This window comes from Scatophagus argus, chromosome 15, assembly GCF_020382885.2.
Source record: "Scatophagus argus isolate fScaArg1 chromosome 15, fScaArg1.pri, whole genome shotgun sequence".
Taxonomy (NCBI): domain Eukaryota; kingdom Metazoa; phylum Chordata; class Actinopteri; family Scatophagidae; genus Scatophagus; species Scatophagus argus.
The window spans coordinates 2585603-2603038 of NC_058507.1; the positions used below are offsets into that span (position 1 = coordinate 2585603).

General features: G+C 47.2%; 1 protein-coding gene across 7 annotated transcripts in view; it reads right to left on the reverse strand.

Moving 5' to 3' along the window:
• Positions 1 to 12637, reverse strand: part of fgfr3 (fibroblast growth factor receptor 3) — a 67260-nt gene extending 54623 nt beyond the window's left edge. For 2 of the 7 annotated variants that reach the window (XM_046412154.1, XM_046412151.1), the window contains exons 1-2: positions 11959 to 12636; positions 7346 to 7565 (exon numbers count right to left, since the gene is read on the reverse strand). In XM_046412154.1, the coding sequence (XP_046268110.1) occupies positions 7346 to 7487 (142 nt within the window). In that variant the 5' untranslated portion in view covers positions 7488 to 7565; positions 11959 to 12636. Of the gene's footprint in view, positions 1 to 7345; positions 7566 to 11958 lie in introns of all 7 variants that reach the window. The other 5 variants (XM_046412156.1, XM_046412150.1, XM_046412153.1 and 2 more) reach the window with 4 other exon arrangements.
• Positions 12638 to 17436: the final 4799 nt, after the last annotated feature.

Genomic DNA, 17436 nt, shown 5'->3' on the forward strand with positions numbered 1-17436 from the left:
TCGAGTCTCTGTGGTGTCATCTTTAGAAATAAGGCAGCATCTTTTCATGTGGTGCAACAGCTGAGCAAATACACGAGTGATCGGGATAGAACTTCAAGCAGAAGCAAAAAGAAACAGAAACAAGCACGAAACTGTTTGTGTGCAGATGAGTGTGTGTGTGTGTGTGTGTGTGTGTGTGACTGAGGAGCCATTTGGGGTGTAGAGGGGGTGGAGTCAAGAAGCTGAATGATGGGAGGGACAGATCAGGCCTGGATTGTCTCTCTGTCTCCCTTTGTGTGTGTGTGTGTGTGTGTGTGTGTGTGTGTTGGACTTCTTACAGCTCGGCTCACAACCTGCCATCTGTTTGCCTCTGCCAGCAACAAAATACACTCTTCCAATGGGGCTGGCTCAAAGCAGGGGCGGACACACACACACACACACAAACATGTGTATACATGCAGGGGGACAGTGTATATTGGCTCCATTTTGCAATCACCATCCATCTCAACAATCCAGTCAAAATTATGCAATTACACCAAAGGTAGCCAGAAATCCAGGTGTCAGCGAGAAAGTGAACAGGAAGCAAATAACTTTCAGTAAAACGCCATTAGCAAGTCACTTCACAGCACAATAATAATGTCAGATCTAACCGCTGCTCGAGCTGACGAACCTCCGATAACAACCCCCCTCTAAAAACAGTCCTGACACAACACAACGAGCTTCTTTGTTCCCCTCCATGTCTGTCTTATCTGTTGAGTATCTCAACAATTTCCTTAAGGGGAGCTTTGTAATTAAAAACCCGCCGTATGTCAACGCCGCTGTCAGCCAGCGGGATAAGAGCCGCCCTGAACCGCAGCCAGAGGTAGCGCAGAGGACGTGTACAGGTGTGTGTGTGTGTGTGTGCACGATTGGAACATAGACTGTGTGTACATGCTGCAAAGGCATCGTATGAGGCTGAAACAGGCAGGACAGGAAGTCATCAAAGAGCCCAGACACTGATTGAGATCATTGAACACACCAAAAAAAAAAAGAAAGAGAAAATGAGCAGGGAAGATTTAGGAATGAAACTGTGTGTGTGTGTGTGTGTGTGTGTGCTGAAAGGGAGTGAAAGTGAAAACACATACGGGACCAAAGAAAGAGAAAATTCCCACTGCGGAAAATGAGGCAGGGCTGAGCAGAACACACAGACAGGTCTGTGTTTTCATGCATAATTCATGGAGGGACGTGCAGAGAGGGTTTCAAAGGGCATTAATGAGGTGTATTAATACATACGTAGCTGTGGCCTGCAGACGAGGTTCACGCGAAGGCCGCTGGCTGACAATGACCTGCTGATCTACAGCTGTCTGCTAATTTTTTCCGTCCGCGGCGAAGGCACGCCTTGGTGTACATTTAACCTAAACCTGTGAAAGTCCGCTGACTCCTGGGAGGATTTTACACTCTGTGACCACAGAAGAAGGGATGGCAGTGAACATCTAAATCACATTACGTCGCTATTCAATCACTAAGTAAAGCCTTAAATAACTAAGAGCTGGGTGTTACAAATACGCTGCTTTCGGACAAGACGAGCCCCCATTCCTGCAGTCCCTCTCAGCTCTGCGGAGCACTTTAACATGTTTTAGCTCATCACCTTTCCTCCTGCTTCTGCGCTGCAAAGCCGAGTTACTGATGTATGCAGTCGCTGAGGCCTGCTCCCGCAACCCTCGCTGAGAGCTCGGTGATGTTTGGATGGTCCGGCATGAAGATCTGATTTGAGAAACGAATCCGATTGGTGCACAGTCTGAGCAAAGTTAGCAAACATGACGCAGCATCCCGGCAGATGGATTTTTCAACACGTCCTTTAAATTTAGCGGCAATACAAACATGAACTGACATTTAATGCCAGCTTTTGGTACTTTCAGCCCTGGTTGTGATATTCAGCCCTGCAGACATATTAAATTTAAGTCAGAACCTTTAAAGTTTTGAGGTTCAAATCTCAGCTCTGGTTTTGAAACCTGAGGCACATTGTGTTTCACCGTTCAGTCCGATTCAAACCGAACATTTTCACTTCAGCCTGGGATCTGATATGAAAACCTTTAATAACATTTTGCTTAGCAACAGGCTTTTTTCCACTTGTGCTCAACAGTGTGTTATCCTTGGAAAAACACTGCGTCTAGACAGCAATACTCTGAAAGTGCTTCATGAAAATCTCCCTAAGACATTACTTCAACAACATTACGCAGAACGTCAAATGTTATCAAAAATACAGGATTTACTGTGTCACATTGTTCACAACTTGATCATTGAGTGAGTTTAACACCCTTTGCAGGTTGATGTGTGAATATATTTTTATAGGTGACACTACTGACTGTAAATCCTGTGGGATCGTCTTACAGGAGTGCAGGAGAGTCAGGAGTCCCATTGCGATCTCCTGGTAAATGAGTTATGTTCAGTGTCTAATTCCCATCCAGCTAAATGTCTGCTGGATTAAGTGCCTGATGGACCGAGGATAGTACATCCATTGTTAAACGAACCGTCATCCTCCAAAGCTTACGCTTTTTGGCCTGCGCACTTCCCAAAGTCGCCAAAAGATTTCCTGATAACGTTGCCAGGGAAACGAACACTCATGCGGACAGAGCAGAAGCGTCGCTGCAGAAACACGGGAAACCGCTTGGAGTAACTTCACGTGATAAACGGTCCAATTTTCAGGGAGTCACGTAAAAAGCCCACACATGGAGCACTGCTCATTTACATAATAGGATGATTAAAGGGTAGTAATGCTGAGTGCACCACAGAAAATTACACCACCATCATACTCGAGAAAATAACCTTTCTGTAAATGAACGCTGGAGAGGCAGAGCTGCAGCATGTCTTCAGGAGCACAAACCTCATTGGACCACGAGAAAGCTGTCAGTCTGCATGAAATCGTGCCGGAAACTATCCTTTCACGCCGCTGACACACAGACCTGACAGAGTCGAGTTTCAGCTAACCTGGTGGCACCTGTGCAGACCAGAGCGCCGTCTGCAAACGGCGGACAGCGAAGGCACTCGGACGGACCGAACAGGCGCTCGGCATCCACTGGAAGAGCGCCTGACCAGAGGCAAACGTGGCCCGACAAAAAGAAGCCACTCGGTCGAACAGAAGGGCTCGTGGACTTACAGAGGGAGCAGGTCAGCAGACCAGAGGAGTCTGGAGGGACACAAGGGTCATGTTGAGGACAAGACCATGGAACAGACTCAGGCTGAGTGAAGCTGCTTCAAGCCACATCCAAAGAGCTCAGCAGGAATGAGACGCCGCGTGAGGAGGGGACTACCTGCACTCTGGCTGGCTGTAAACACAGCTTGTTGTAGCTGAAGCTACTGGCTGAACACACTGTATACTGGACTACACACACACACACGCACACGCACACGCACACACACACACACACACACACACACACACACACACACACACACACACAGCCACTCCCAAACACAGAGAGCTGGAGAGGCTTTCAAAAGACAAGTGAAAGAGCAAAGAGAGGTGGTGAGGACAAATAAAATATGGTGGAGGAAAAGAGACAGAGAGAGAGAGACAATGACAGAGATTTGGAGTGACATTGTGTGTGTGTGTGTGTGTGTGTGTGTGTGTGTGTGTGTGTGTGTGTGTGTGTGTGTGTGTCCGTCCATGTGTGTGAATTGTAGAGCCTGAGCGTAAATCTGTGGATGGTGTGGTTTTAACAGTCTCCTAACGACCCAAACAACCCCTGCTGACATTTACAGTCCTTGCCAGGGGGGGCAGGGGGTCAGAGACCTCACACACACACACGCGCGCGCACACACACACACACACACACACACACACACACACACACAGAAACATACACACTCACAGATGTGTTTTCTTCTCTAGTTGAAGGGCATACTGACCACACACACCCACCCTCTCTGCCTCCTACTTTCTCTCTTCTCTCTTTCTTGCATACACACACACACACACACACACACACACACACACACACACACACACACAGAGACTCTCTGCTATCCTTTAATTTTTATGTTTCTTTCTTTTCATCTTCTTTTACTGCCTGCCTTTCATAATCGCCCTCTGCTCGTACAGACATAACATTCACTTCACTGCAGACTCCACGTAGGCTGCTGTCACACACACACACACACACACACACACACACACACACACACACACACACACACACACAGCTCAGATGCAATGGCAAAACTGAATGTGCTGAGTTTATGTGTCTGCTGTTTCACAGAAAACGTCAGAGCAGCGGAGCCACATATTTCATCTGAGCTCCACGGGGGCACCAGTGGGGAGTGTGTGTGGTCAGTAAACACAGAGGGGAGAAGAACAACACACACACACACACACACACACACACACACACACACACAGCCTCTCCTCTTTGTCATCACTCTCTCACAGTGTGTCAACTTGGACTCTCAAACATTTCTTTCCCCTCCGCAACATTTTGAAATGCCACCATCGTTTGGAGAAATAAACAACTCTGTGCCCTGAGACAACATTACGGTGGATTTAATGGAAACAAGGAACTGCACCTCTCTCACACACACACACACACACACACACACACACACACACACACACACCATGATGTCTCCTTATGTCACACATGCATAAATACAATAATAAAAGCAGTTTCTTCAAAAAGTAAGATGGATATTTTTCCTTCCCAAAAACATACCTACGGTGGCCCACAGGGTCACATTCATACATTCATCTCTGACAGTCTGGATTATTAATAAGGTGGTCCAAACTGCAACACAATAACTTTTAATTTATCGATGGGCGGCTGTGAATTTTCAAGGACATTTTTCTCCTCGGCACCTGCTAATTTCTGACCCTGATGCAAACACACACATTAATCCCCCCCCCATGCCCTCACACACACACGCACACACACAAAAACACAAACCTAAGGGACAACTTTGCAGCCCAGCGCTGTGGCGGCTGAGGGGAAATCGTGCCATCTGCCAGCAAAACGACCGTCATCTTATCCCTACTGCTCGTCCATCTGTGGACGTGGGGGACGCTGCTGGAGGCCAAGGGTCCACGGCGGAGACGGCGGAGACCAGAAGCAGGCCTACCAGCCGCAGACGCCACTGTATACGATCTTCCCAGCCTAATTTCCATTCTTTTAATAAAGAAAAATGGTTCAATGGACGGAGGAGGTCACTGTGCATCCTGAAGGTCAAGGAGGAGCTTTTCTTTAGCGGAGTCTGACCGTGACATGAGGCGTCCAGGATCAATCCAAGGTTAAAAAATGTGTCCAAAGATTATCAGGTTGGAGGTTGGAAATTATCATCTCAACGTGATGAAGATAAACAAATTATTCTGTTGCTGCTGCTTAAACACTTTGGCTTCACATTTTGTCATCGTCTTCTCAGTTGGAGGAGTTGAGTGTTTGTGCATTGTTGTGCACTTCCTCTGCCAATTCTCTGAATATTCTGTTTCTAGAGAAGAGCAGCTTCTTATTGGAGATAACCTCCGATGTCTGAACTCTCTGTGGCCACTCCAACGACTTTAAAATGCAGGTTTCCCAGCGTAAACGAGTTCCACCCTCATTTCAAAAGAGATTTTCAGCATCACACAGAGCAAAAGCCAACTTTTCATCTCACCTGGAAACGTCTGATGAAAACGTGGCTGCACATGTTATCACCTGACAGTCAACCACTTCACATCGAATTAGTCATCACACGCGAACATGACAAACATTAGCAACTTGGAACAATATCCTCTTCAGAGCTCATCTTCACACAGCGCAGGTACGCTGACATCACAGCCCCAACGCCCGCCACCGAGGAGCTTAAAAACACACACTGCTGTTTTTAAATGATGCCAAGCGTGATAGGCTGCGATGGCTCCCAGCAGGGGAGGCAATCAGGCGAACAGAATCACAACACGTCTATTGTAACATTTGGGTTTTACAGGAAAGGGCGGAGAGGAGAGGGAACTTCTGGCTATAAAGAGTGGAAATCACATTCAGGTAGAGGAGCTGAACTCATCATGACATCTCATGTGACATTTGAACATTTTCTTTCCAAAGCTGCTTGTTTCTGCACCGTTGAGACCGAATCCTTTCAATCCAGAGGCCTAAAACTCAGACAAACAACACTACTTTTTATTGTTCCAGGTGTTTTCCAGGCCCAAACTTGAAAAGTTAGTGCAATACAAATGCACATGTAAAATAAAACTGTGTGTCCATGTCCTTGCAAACACACACAACCATCACTTGCCTCAGCCTAACAATAACCTCGACCTAACCTTAAACCATGTCTTCAGCCAAAAGTGCAATGATTTACATTATGGGGATTTGTGTTTTTGTCCCCATAAGGAAGGTGAGACCCACAATGTGAGCAACGCGCACACACACACACACACACACACACACACACACACACAGAGTATCTCAGCTTGTGTAAGATGCAGGTTCGTCTCCATAAAGCGCCTCATCTCTGGTCCTGCACTGCAGCGTGTAAAGTGTGTCAAAGACTCATTTTAAATAGCTCTCACATAAAAAGAAGAAAAAGGGAGGAGGGGGAGGAGGAAAAAACAACACTTGGCTAACGCCTCAGAAAAAGATTACTCTGCTGTGTTAGTTTTTTTTTGCGCAATATGGAGAGATTAAAGCAAACACAGTCAACGTTTACTTTGGATTGATCTTGGGGTATTTCTCTGCCTCCAGAACAAAGAGGGAAAATCGCGCTAAGCTCAGCGAACCGAGAAGAGTCCAATTAAATCCTCCTCGTAAAAAAAATAAAAAGACTCCACCACATTAGTATAAACAATAAATGTTCCTTTTGAAAGGCCCTTATTTGAAGTGATGAACATGGTTAGAAGCAGATGTCATATTAGCATGGAAAATGAAGCAAGGAACAACTGAATGTGAGCAGCTAAACATCGTCCTCCTTGTTTTGGCCCTTCCAGCCTTCTTTTATCCTGCCTTTTCACCGAGTGCAAAGCGAGCGTGCAGAGAATTCTTCTCAGCTCTTGTTTTGTTTTTGTGCTGCAAAAAAACTGTCGCTTTAAGTTTCCTTTTCTCACCCCTTTTTCTGTCCAAAACCACAAGATATTCAATTCACAGTGATGTAAAAACAAGCTGGAACCAGTCAATATTTGCCATTTTTGATTGATAAATGACTTTCACCACTAATGACAACCAATCAGACCAATCAAGTTACGCAGTGTGGGATCATTTGTGTGTTTCATCTTCACTGTACTATGGTATCTATGATGCCTTCATGAACACGCTCTGTTTCTTGTTCTGACGGAGGTTTCTGGCGTGTGTGAACTGCCGGTGTCGTTCCAGCAGCGGCGTCAGCAGCATGCACAAACACACCACGCCTCGACGTCGTGTCCTACCTGCGGGCTGAGCAGTGGGCAGCCTGGCCGGAGCGACGCAGAGAGGCAGGAGGAAGGAAAGCCAGAGTGAGCACCACAGAGCCGTCATTCCTCTGGACGGCGAGGTGAGACGCAGAGCAGCAAGGCCCAACTCAGACAACATCCTCTGTTCGCATGCTGTCCTGTAGAAGGGCGGCCTCCGACGCCGCAAGAAACCGTCCAACAGCTCTCCACCGCCGACCTGAAAGACAACGACAGAAAAATCAGTCAGAGGTCAGGGGATAGACGAGATTAAAGGCCAAGATATGAACAAAGTGGAACATGCAATCAGCAGGAAAATCAACAAACTCTGCAATACGAGAAGTAAGAATCAAACACAGGACAAGGAGGCGGAGTCTGCACACATGCTACCATGTTCTGATGTGAAGCATAACGATCTGAAGGATGAGGGTGGAACTCCTAAAGGAACTTCTCCAGAGCACCTGATCGTTAAGAAGGGTGGACAGGAGATCTGAAGCTGGAAAGCTGGAAGCTTTTGGAGGGTAAAACCCAGCAAGTTCATTAGCAGATCAGTTAACTTTGCTGCAACAGGATTAGCTGAGGAGCGAGAGAAAACCCACAACATTTCTTCCACTGGACTCTTGTCTGCTTGGTCAGCAACAGACTGGCACAGATTCACTGATCTTCCCGCAGGACGAGGAATACCGAAGTCTACAGTATCAACTGCCCAACATGCCCGACTTCTCGCAGGAGGAGGAGGGAGATGACGGCTATGGCGAGCGACGGCGAAGTGCTCTGCTCTCTGTTTGCTTAAGCAGGGAGAAGCGGGAATGCACTGAGGTTTGTGGAGAAAGCTCTGAGCGAGGTGCCCAGAAAAGCAAAGCACAAAACCCCCCACATGCACGCACACACACACACACACACACACACACACAAAACGACTGTTAGTTTAAACTTTAGCGGCTCTGTCCAGCTTCAGAATAGCCTTGGCTGCGAGACGTCCACCCCTGACAAAAACACATGCACTTTGCTTGCACACACAGAGCACACAGAGGTGTATTGTACACACACACACACACACACACACACACACTCCACAGAAAGCTTGTGTTGTCTTAAGTCTTAACAGTCCTGTTTTTCTTTCTCTCCGAGGACCTGTGACCCAGTCCTTGCTCAGCACAAACCGAAGCCCAGGCCGGCCTGCGAGGCTCTGTTTGCACATTATCACTCCTCAACACACAAAACACCAACTGGGGGCGACTTGACCAGGAACATGTGGGTAGATAAAGCAGCAGCACAGGCTCTCCCCCTCACACACACTCACACACACAGTCTAATCTAAACACTGCACCTTTCATGCTTCAACATACTGCAGCTTTTATGTTCTCTGTGCGCTCTTCTCTCCTCGCAGCCCATCCTCACCTTCCTACAACGCGGGACGCCTACAGGCTGCTGCGGTTTGTTTACACAGCACGATAAGGGCCTTCGCTCGCCAGGCGTGGAGGTAGCTGATTGCAGGCCTCTCCGATTTGAGAGGCAGCCAAGTGTTGCGACATGATTGATTGCATGAAACTGAAACACATCAAATCCTGTGTAAGAGCAGTAGGTAATATATTCCTTTTCTTGACAAAATGGTAACCTTACATGCTCTCTTTCTTTGAAATATTGAGCGATGAAACTTGACTACGAACTTCTTACCCCAAAGTGGACATGTTGAACATCGATAATGAACTCTTCACAGCCAACTCTGATCTCACTTAACAACCTCACGAAGCAGAGCAGAAGAAGAAGCAGAAAAAGCAGAAGAAGAGGAGGAGGAGGAGGAAGAGGGGGAGGCGGGGGAGGCGGTATGGATCCCAAAAACCCAGTGAGGAGTTCAAAGCCTCCAAAGTGTTTTCATGCTAATATTTTCTTTAAGCATGAAAGGGGAAACACAACCACAGCAGTGAATAATACATGAACATTAATCATGCAGAACGATGTTCACATTGTCATGGCTCGGAGGCAGAAAAGTGCTTTAACTGGGGTTCAAATCCCTGTCATGCCCGCTCCCCTCAGTGAGGATCAATGCGAGTCGGTCACATGCTAGTCACACCTCTCTGGAGTGTGAGTAATCTTTAATAATTAAGCCGGAGAATCAACAGCCGGGGCAGATCGACTTTGTCATTTTGGGAAAAGGCGATTAGAAGGTTTTTGGAGCAGCGCAAGCGCAAACAGCAGCCTGGCAGAGGGCAGACGGGTGGTGGAGAGAACGACAGACGGACAGACAGACAGACACTCAGGTAATCTTCCATCTCAGTTTCTTCTTCTCCTCCTGCCTTTTATTTCTTAAATCCACCCTCTTGTTCCTGTGTGTCTGCTTGTCCCCCCTCACTGCTCCCCCCCTGCCCTCATCACATCACAGCAGCCTCTTTTCAAAGCAGCCTCAGGTGAGAAGAGATATCGATCACCTGAGCGGCGGAGGGAGCCGTCTGTGGGCGCGAGTCCAGGCGTGATGCGCTGCAGGCCGCGGACTCGGCTCACCTCACGCTGACACTAAAGCGTCTTGTGTCCTACACTGTCCCCAGGAGTGGCAGGCGACCATACCTGTGCACACATTTGTCCTCAGTGACAGAGGACACAGAAGGACACTCAGTCCCTCTGGGAGGATATTAGACATACTAGAGGAAAGCACAGTTTATAAAGTGAAGACACGGACATGTCTCTTTGACACTGCACTGCGAGCAGACATCATGTGAAACTGAAATGTTATAAAGCTTAATAAGGTCTGTTTTAACCATCTCACACATATTATAGGAGCTGACAGGGATGTCATAGTGAGGCTACGGGGGAAAAGAAAGACCACTATGCATAATGGTGACACTGTAAACTTTCTTTTGAATGTTACAGGGGCACAGGACTGTTATCAAATAGAAAGAATCAAGCAAAAATAAAGTTCATAAGTGTATTATCAGAGAGATATTCTAAGAAACAGAATCGTGCAGAAATAGATTAAGATGTAAAACTGCTGAAAAGGCCAGATAAGGTCACTGCTGCGACACATGAGGCTTTTATTACCGGAATATGTCAGTGAGTTGGTGTTCGTGCATGACAAGCATCGGCCTTTCTTCTCAAATTAGACAAGTTGGAGCCCATTAATGCACCATTCTGCTCTTTAGAAAAAGGAGTGGAAGAGAAAAGGCACCCCAAACTCCGCGCACAGGGATGGTCGCGGGCCAATTTTGGTAATGAAAAGAGGCAATCAGAGTCTCATTTGGAACCGAATGCGTCTGAGAGGCTCGCCTCTGATTGAAAACGCTGCAAACTGGCGTGCGTTATTTCTCGGGTCAATAGATACAATTAATTTGCAGCATTAGCCCAACTATTATCATGCGCACGCTTGTTTTATGGCTCCGAAATGTAATAGGCTAATGCAACACGAGTCTCAAATCTCATTTCAGAGCCCCTCTCGTAGGACGCCATAATCAGGTAATTTTCTCCGGTGATGACTTGACGTGGTGGGAGTCAAAGCTGAGCTGAGAGGCCAAAATCACCATCTGAATCCCATTGTAGCGTTTGAAGAGGGGATGACTGATCTGCTGCTGAACCGCACAGTTCGTTCATTCAAAGGGAGGAAAAAAATCTGCAGCTTTCTGGAGAAACTTCAGAGATGATCAGAGGCAGTGGGGAGTGCTGCTCTGTGAGAGAGGCTGTAATTCATATTTCTGCTCCCAACCAGAGAAGACGTCACTGTTGCAGCGAGGAGAAAAGGCGTGTTCGTCCCAATGAGCGCACAGGACGACGAAGACCATCAGGATGTGACTTTCTGACACTTCAGCTGTACGTGGAAACGGCTGGCTGATGAAAAATTGAAACCAAACTCTGAGCAGACTCATCTGATGGGCCTCCTCAACCCATCCTGATGGGCTGATAAACGTGCGTAATTTCTCAATTCTCACATCTGCGTTTTCTTAACAATCCTGCCGCTTGGTTTCACATATTTTCCGTCATTCGGGAATTTCATGGAAACCAACCTGTCAGTATTTTAAAAACAGGACACTATGAGGCGGGTCACTGTGCCGAGAATAACTTTGGAATTTTGGAAAAATTCTTTAAGCACGAAGATTTCCACTGAAAACAGTTGAAGGGCTCAACCAAATGCCAGTTCCAGGGGATAAAAAAACCCGGCGTGCGTAATTTTACCAACCTGCGCCACGCACAATGTAGCCAGCACCGAGAAGCTAACAACCAGAAGCTCTGCTCGCTTCCTCCAAACCAAACTCGTACAAACGCGCGCAGAAAGAGTCAACTGACACCGGCCGAGACGCGCCGATTGCGCACGGAGCGGGGACGGACGAGCGGTTCCCTCTGCGGCACCTGTGCTGTGCTACGACCATGAAGCTGGTCCTGCAGATCCACGCTTCACACACACACACACACAGCACGCACGCCTCTAAGTACAACAGGGCCACTTAACGCAACACAGGAGAGCTCAACCTGTCTGACTCCCATCTACAAGGAAGTGAAGCTATTTCTCCCAAGCCTCACAGGCTGCAGGGAGCCGTTCGTGAACAATGATAAAATAATAATAATAATAACAATAATAATAATAACAACATCAACAACAATAATAATAATAATAATAATGTACTTACCCAAAGTATCCCGTTTTGACAGTAAATATCAGCTTTTCAGATGTCACCAAGCATTCAGCAGAAGAAAATCAGTCGTTATTCTCCTGTAAACTTCGGAAAAACCCACAAAACTTCTTTAAAATCCCGTAAGTCCGCGCGCTCGGAGCAGTTTGTCGACAGTGGAAAAAAAAGAAGTCAGAAATCCCCCTCACGACCTGACAGCGAGAGTCCTCGGCTCGGGCACCGCCGCCGCGAACGCCAACTTCTCCACTAAATCCCGTTTTCCACTGCGCGCTGCTGCCCACAGTGTCCAAAGCTCCGGAGTGCGTTCATCCTGCGGTGCTCGGCGCGGCGTGGAGGCGGCGGGCTGGACGCACTGAACGCGGCTCCTCGGTGCTCTCCGGCGCGGATGTCAGTCGGTGTGTTTCGTCGCCTCGACTCAACCAACTCGGACTGGTGCCTCTCCTCCGCCGGCTGTCTGTGAAGTAGGAGCTGCGCGGTGCTGCCGTCAAGACAGACCGGCTGGGAGAGGGGAGGATGTTCCTGTTTGCCCCTTCAAAATAAAGACTTAGGCGCAGAACCAATGACGCAATGCTTTACTGAACACTTTGATCAGATATTTGAAGCGGGGAATGCAGCAAAGAAACATTAAATTTCCAACACATTTCATCTTTAGGCTGCAACTCAAAGCAATATCCGGTGTTGTAAACCTCATATTGTCCCATGTGTTTTTAAATAATGTGGAATGAAAATATGGCCCGTCGGTCTTCCCTCTAAATCTTGATCGTTAAATGATGTTTTGAAACGAAGAAAGCAAACATTGCTTTCTTGGTTTCAGTTACATGTATGAAGGTGTGTTATGATTTTGATTATGATTATGATTGTGCTGTTTTAAAATGCGCAAAGAAATAACGAGGGAAAGGCCAAATAAGAAAAATATACCAGGAAAATAATGATTAAAGTCAAAGAAGAAAAGTAACCATAATCGTGTGGCAGCATAAAACAGTCAGTCAAATTTAAATACAAGGCTAACTACGAACTTGATGGCTAATTAAGCCATCAAAGGAATCACGTCTGGCTTTGGACAAGACTTTTATTTTGAAGGCTGCGCCGTCACACGTGTTTCACGGTGTGTGTGAGCGGGTGTTGGAGACTTGACGCTGCTCTCCTCTCCAGTACCACCGCGGTCCGGAATGCCTCCTGGCTGCCTTTGCCTCCGCTGGGCTGCGCGCAGTCGCGACAAACAGCAGCAGCGGGCGGAGGGAGATCAGATTTCAGCGCGCCGCCCCTCCGGACCCGCCGGAGGCACCAAGTGGCTCTTGGTCCAAGCGCCTCCCACCTCCTCTTTAACTTCGTTCAGAAAAAGTCAATCAAGCGAGGCGCTAATGCAGAACCCCGAGCTGCAGTTCGAGCCTCAGGGATGTCTGGATGCAGTCAGCGGTGGCCAGTGTGGGGTTTGAGAACCTCCAGAGGAGCCTGAGGGGGATCCAGGTGGTCCTCAAGAGAAAGCAAATATTTGTTGGTATGTCAGTCGGTGGAGTTAAGGAGACCACAGCGACTGAGTGTGGAGAGATCGTTACTGTGACCGAAAACACACGTAGTTTTTAGTTGTCTCCAGGGGCGCCATTAGGGGACAAAATCCTGAAAGAATCAGGGGCCCCGGGGCCGCACAGGGGCCACATGTCCTGGATTAGAGATGTTTTTTCCCCCGTGTGTAGGTTGTTGTACTGTCCTCTTGTTCAGTCCCTCCCTGGTTGTCTCCTCAGCTTCCTAACAGATAATAAAAGCTTTTTGCACCCCAGATTTGACTCTCTGTCGACGCTCAGGATCCTGGGTGTGACAGATGATTTGTTTGGTGTCTGTAACCCCACAGCGTGAAGAGAAAAACTGGAAGAGAAGCTGTGCTTTCAGCAGAACAAAAAAAATGAACCTGATGGATCCAAGACTGCTGGCAAAGTTTAGATCTTTAAAAAAGTGTGGCGCTACTTTTTGTTGGAATGATTCCTGGGTGCAGGTTAGCCAGCTGGTGCAGATGTTAGCGCTGCACTACACTGTAGTTACACTTATTTAACATCTTGTACTGTAAACACATGCTGCACATCTTCCCTTCTTTTGTCTGATTGTTATCTTACTGTGTTCTTATCACACATTTCTCTTCTTTTAACTGCTTCATGCTGTTAACGCGTCAGTGCTGTCATTATTCGGTTTTCAGCCATCAGCAGATTGAGAGCAACTCAAACCAAATGTTTGACCAGCCAGCCTTAAAGTGTGCCGTGTGAACAGTAAATTACCGCTGAGCACCCGTTTAATGTGCCATATACTGCAGCCGCTGGGCTAATTGCTGCTGCCGGGACAGAGGTGATAGCACTCGACGCTGCCCTAAACAGCCCTAAACTGTGTTTTGAGAGGGCAACTTTATGACGCCATAAAGTTGGATGTTGGAGTGTGCCGCCGAGGTGAGGCGAGCTCCTCGCTGAGATCTGTGGCAATCTGCGTCAACACATCATAAATAACAGGAAAAAAAGAGGAGGCAGTTAGATAAAGATGGATTTCTTCGTTTTATTGCACAGGTAGTTGAATATTTTTGTCTTGGCCTCCGGGACCGAGACTAAACCTTTGTTTCTCAGATTTATTTGTTCATAGGTGTCCATGAGGTGTGAGCGGCTCCGATGAACAATGATTTTCTCCTCTCAGACTGTTTGATTCTAATAATTTTAAGAGTCACGAGGAGATTGGCTAAAGTAAATCAGAATTTCACGTCAGAATTTCAGTTTCCCAAATTTTGAGCAGAGGATTTCAGATTTTCTTGAGGACTTTGTCAGGGGTCCTGATCCCGAGGTTGGACTAAACAATTAATCAGTTAGTCCTGATGAAAATCACGTCCAGTTCGAGTTTAGCTCATTTGAATGAGACATTTGGCTGGCGTGAAGCTAGCCAGACATTTCCATATTCTTTCTACCAACTCAGATTTATTGGATCGTTTTAGTTTTTGTGGCTTGGATGTTGACCTGAATGGTATTTACAGAATGTGAAATTATATTCACAACAATTTGAGTGTAACCTGAACTGCACAGGACTGTGGCTGCAGGCTTCACACCCGAGTTTCCTCATTTCATGCCTTTCTTTTCTTTTCTTTGCTTTTCTCTGGGTTTCACTCTGATTTCAGAAACAAGTTCTGTGGTTGCATTGTCTACATTTATATGACACATTTGGTGTTTAATCAACTAACAGACTCAACGCCTAATGAAAATGACAATAAACTTCATTGGCAATAAGTATAAAAAAGTATTCAGCCCCTTTTAGAAGTTTTCAAATGTAATTGTTTTGCAGCATTGACTCGAAGCAAATTAAATATGGCTCTTTTGAGACAGAACAAAAGAAAAAGACCTTTTAATGTCAAAGTGAAAACAGGCTTGTACAGAGTGATCAGAACTGAGCTAAATCACTTTCCGTGTGGTTCCTCATCACTCTAAACTTAATGCGAGTCCCTTCACAAACCTCCCACCACATACAGACAAGTGATGTTGGTTCAACCTCATGGGAAAGTCAAATGGAGAAACAACAAGCCGTTCTCATTAAAGCAAGCGAGGAAGAAGCCAGAGAGAGCAGAGCGGCGATGAAGGCCGCTCCCGGCGACCCTTTGGACCGTGGCGCCCTGTGAGAAACGCCGGCGGGAGGGAGGGAGGCGAGCTCGGGAAACAAAAGCCAGTCGGCCAGGAGGAGAGGTCATACAGATGGTGAGAATGCTCAGTCAGACAGCTCGAGTACTGATGGGCAAACTGACCAAATGACCCTCCTCTTTACACACACACACACACCCACACACACACACACACACACACACACACACACACCCGCACACACACACACACACACACACACACACACACACACCTCCTGTCTCCACAATTGCTCATGTTAGTAAGAAAAACAAAACTCCTCCCTGCACCCCCACAACACCCTCACTCCTCTTAATGAAGTCACACACACACACACATTCCTCAGATCAGCAGGAGATCAGCAGGAGATGAAAGGTGAAGCCTTTTCTTTTAAAACCGAGTTAAAAATTAAACAACAACAACAAGGAGCCTCAGAGTTCAGTTTGATGGCAGAAACATCAGAAAAACATTTCCAGCACTTCAGCTGGAACGTCGTTATCAGGGTGCATATTTTCACTGATAACCCCGAGAGGCTGGCAGCATCGACTGTTTTCACTGTGGGCTCGGTGTGTGTGTGCTGCACGTTCGCCTGCGTGGACAGTTGACACGCACTGTCTTTGTCTGTGAGAGGCGGACAGGAAGCAGCAGGACTAATCATTGACAGGAGGGACCGCGGCCGGACGAAGACGCGGCACGGTCACTGCAGGCTCTCTGCTCAGGCTGAGGCGTAACAACTGCCACGGTTCGTCTCCGCTGACGTACTGTGTGCCAGCGGTTCCCATCACGGGGGGCGGGACCCCTCCAGTGGGTCACCAGATGAATCGGAGGGGTCACGGGATGATTAATGGGAAAGATAACAAAAACAACAACAACAACAACAAAAACTGTGTTTATTCATTTCAGCTTCTTAACACTTAAGGTACATTAGGGTACACAAAACACGACTTAATAAATACTTCCTGAAATAACAGATAAGTCAAAGATACCGGAGGGACACCTTCACCACGACAGAATCCAACACTCCGACATGTTGTGGAAAGCCTTCACAGAAGAGTGGAAACTGTTAGAGCTGCAAAGCTGTCTGTGTGTTCACAATGAGACGTCATTAAAGTCCCTGTTGGTGTGATGGTAAGGTGTCCCTATACTTTTGTCTACGTTGTGTAGTTACCACGTGATTACTGCAAACATCTTAACTATTAATTTTAGGAAATCAAAACTGGCATTATTTTTTCTTTTCTTATCTTTTCTTCTTCTTTTAACTTCATGCAGACAGAATATTTTGCTTATTTGTAGCCACAAATATTTTTTTCCGTTTTATTTATGCGCATAAACATCGAGGCATGCAGTCATTGAACAGCATCTGATGTGCGGAGCGACAACCCCAGAGCTCAGGGAGATGCAGCTGATCTGAGGGTGTAAACACAAACTGCGATGAGCACCCACACCTCAAAACGAAATGAGATGGGCGTCTTTGAAGCTCGACGTGAGGCGAGCCGAGCGCCCCGCCGTGGCCCTGCGGGGTTCCCGCACGCTGTTTGTGTTGTATCTCCGTCTCTGCTGGGTGTAATGGCCTCAGTGATGGGAGCCTTTTGGAGGACAAGGTGGAGACGTGAGCCAGTCCGCCTGTTTGGCACCGTCGCTCCCATTACACCCCTCCTGAAGACCACCGAGCTGCGAGTCATGTTCGCGCTGCGGCTTGACGTCTTCCTCGCTGTGAGAGAGGAGGCCTTGTTGGTGGGGACTCTGAGTGTTTGCTCAGAGAAATACTTCTGAAGGCCGAAAGAGTAAATCGCTCAGGCACAACTGGATCTCTGTGCTCCGAACTCTCGGAGTAAGACTG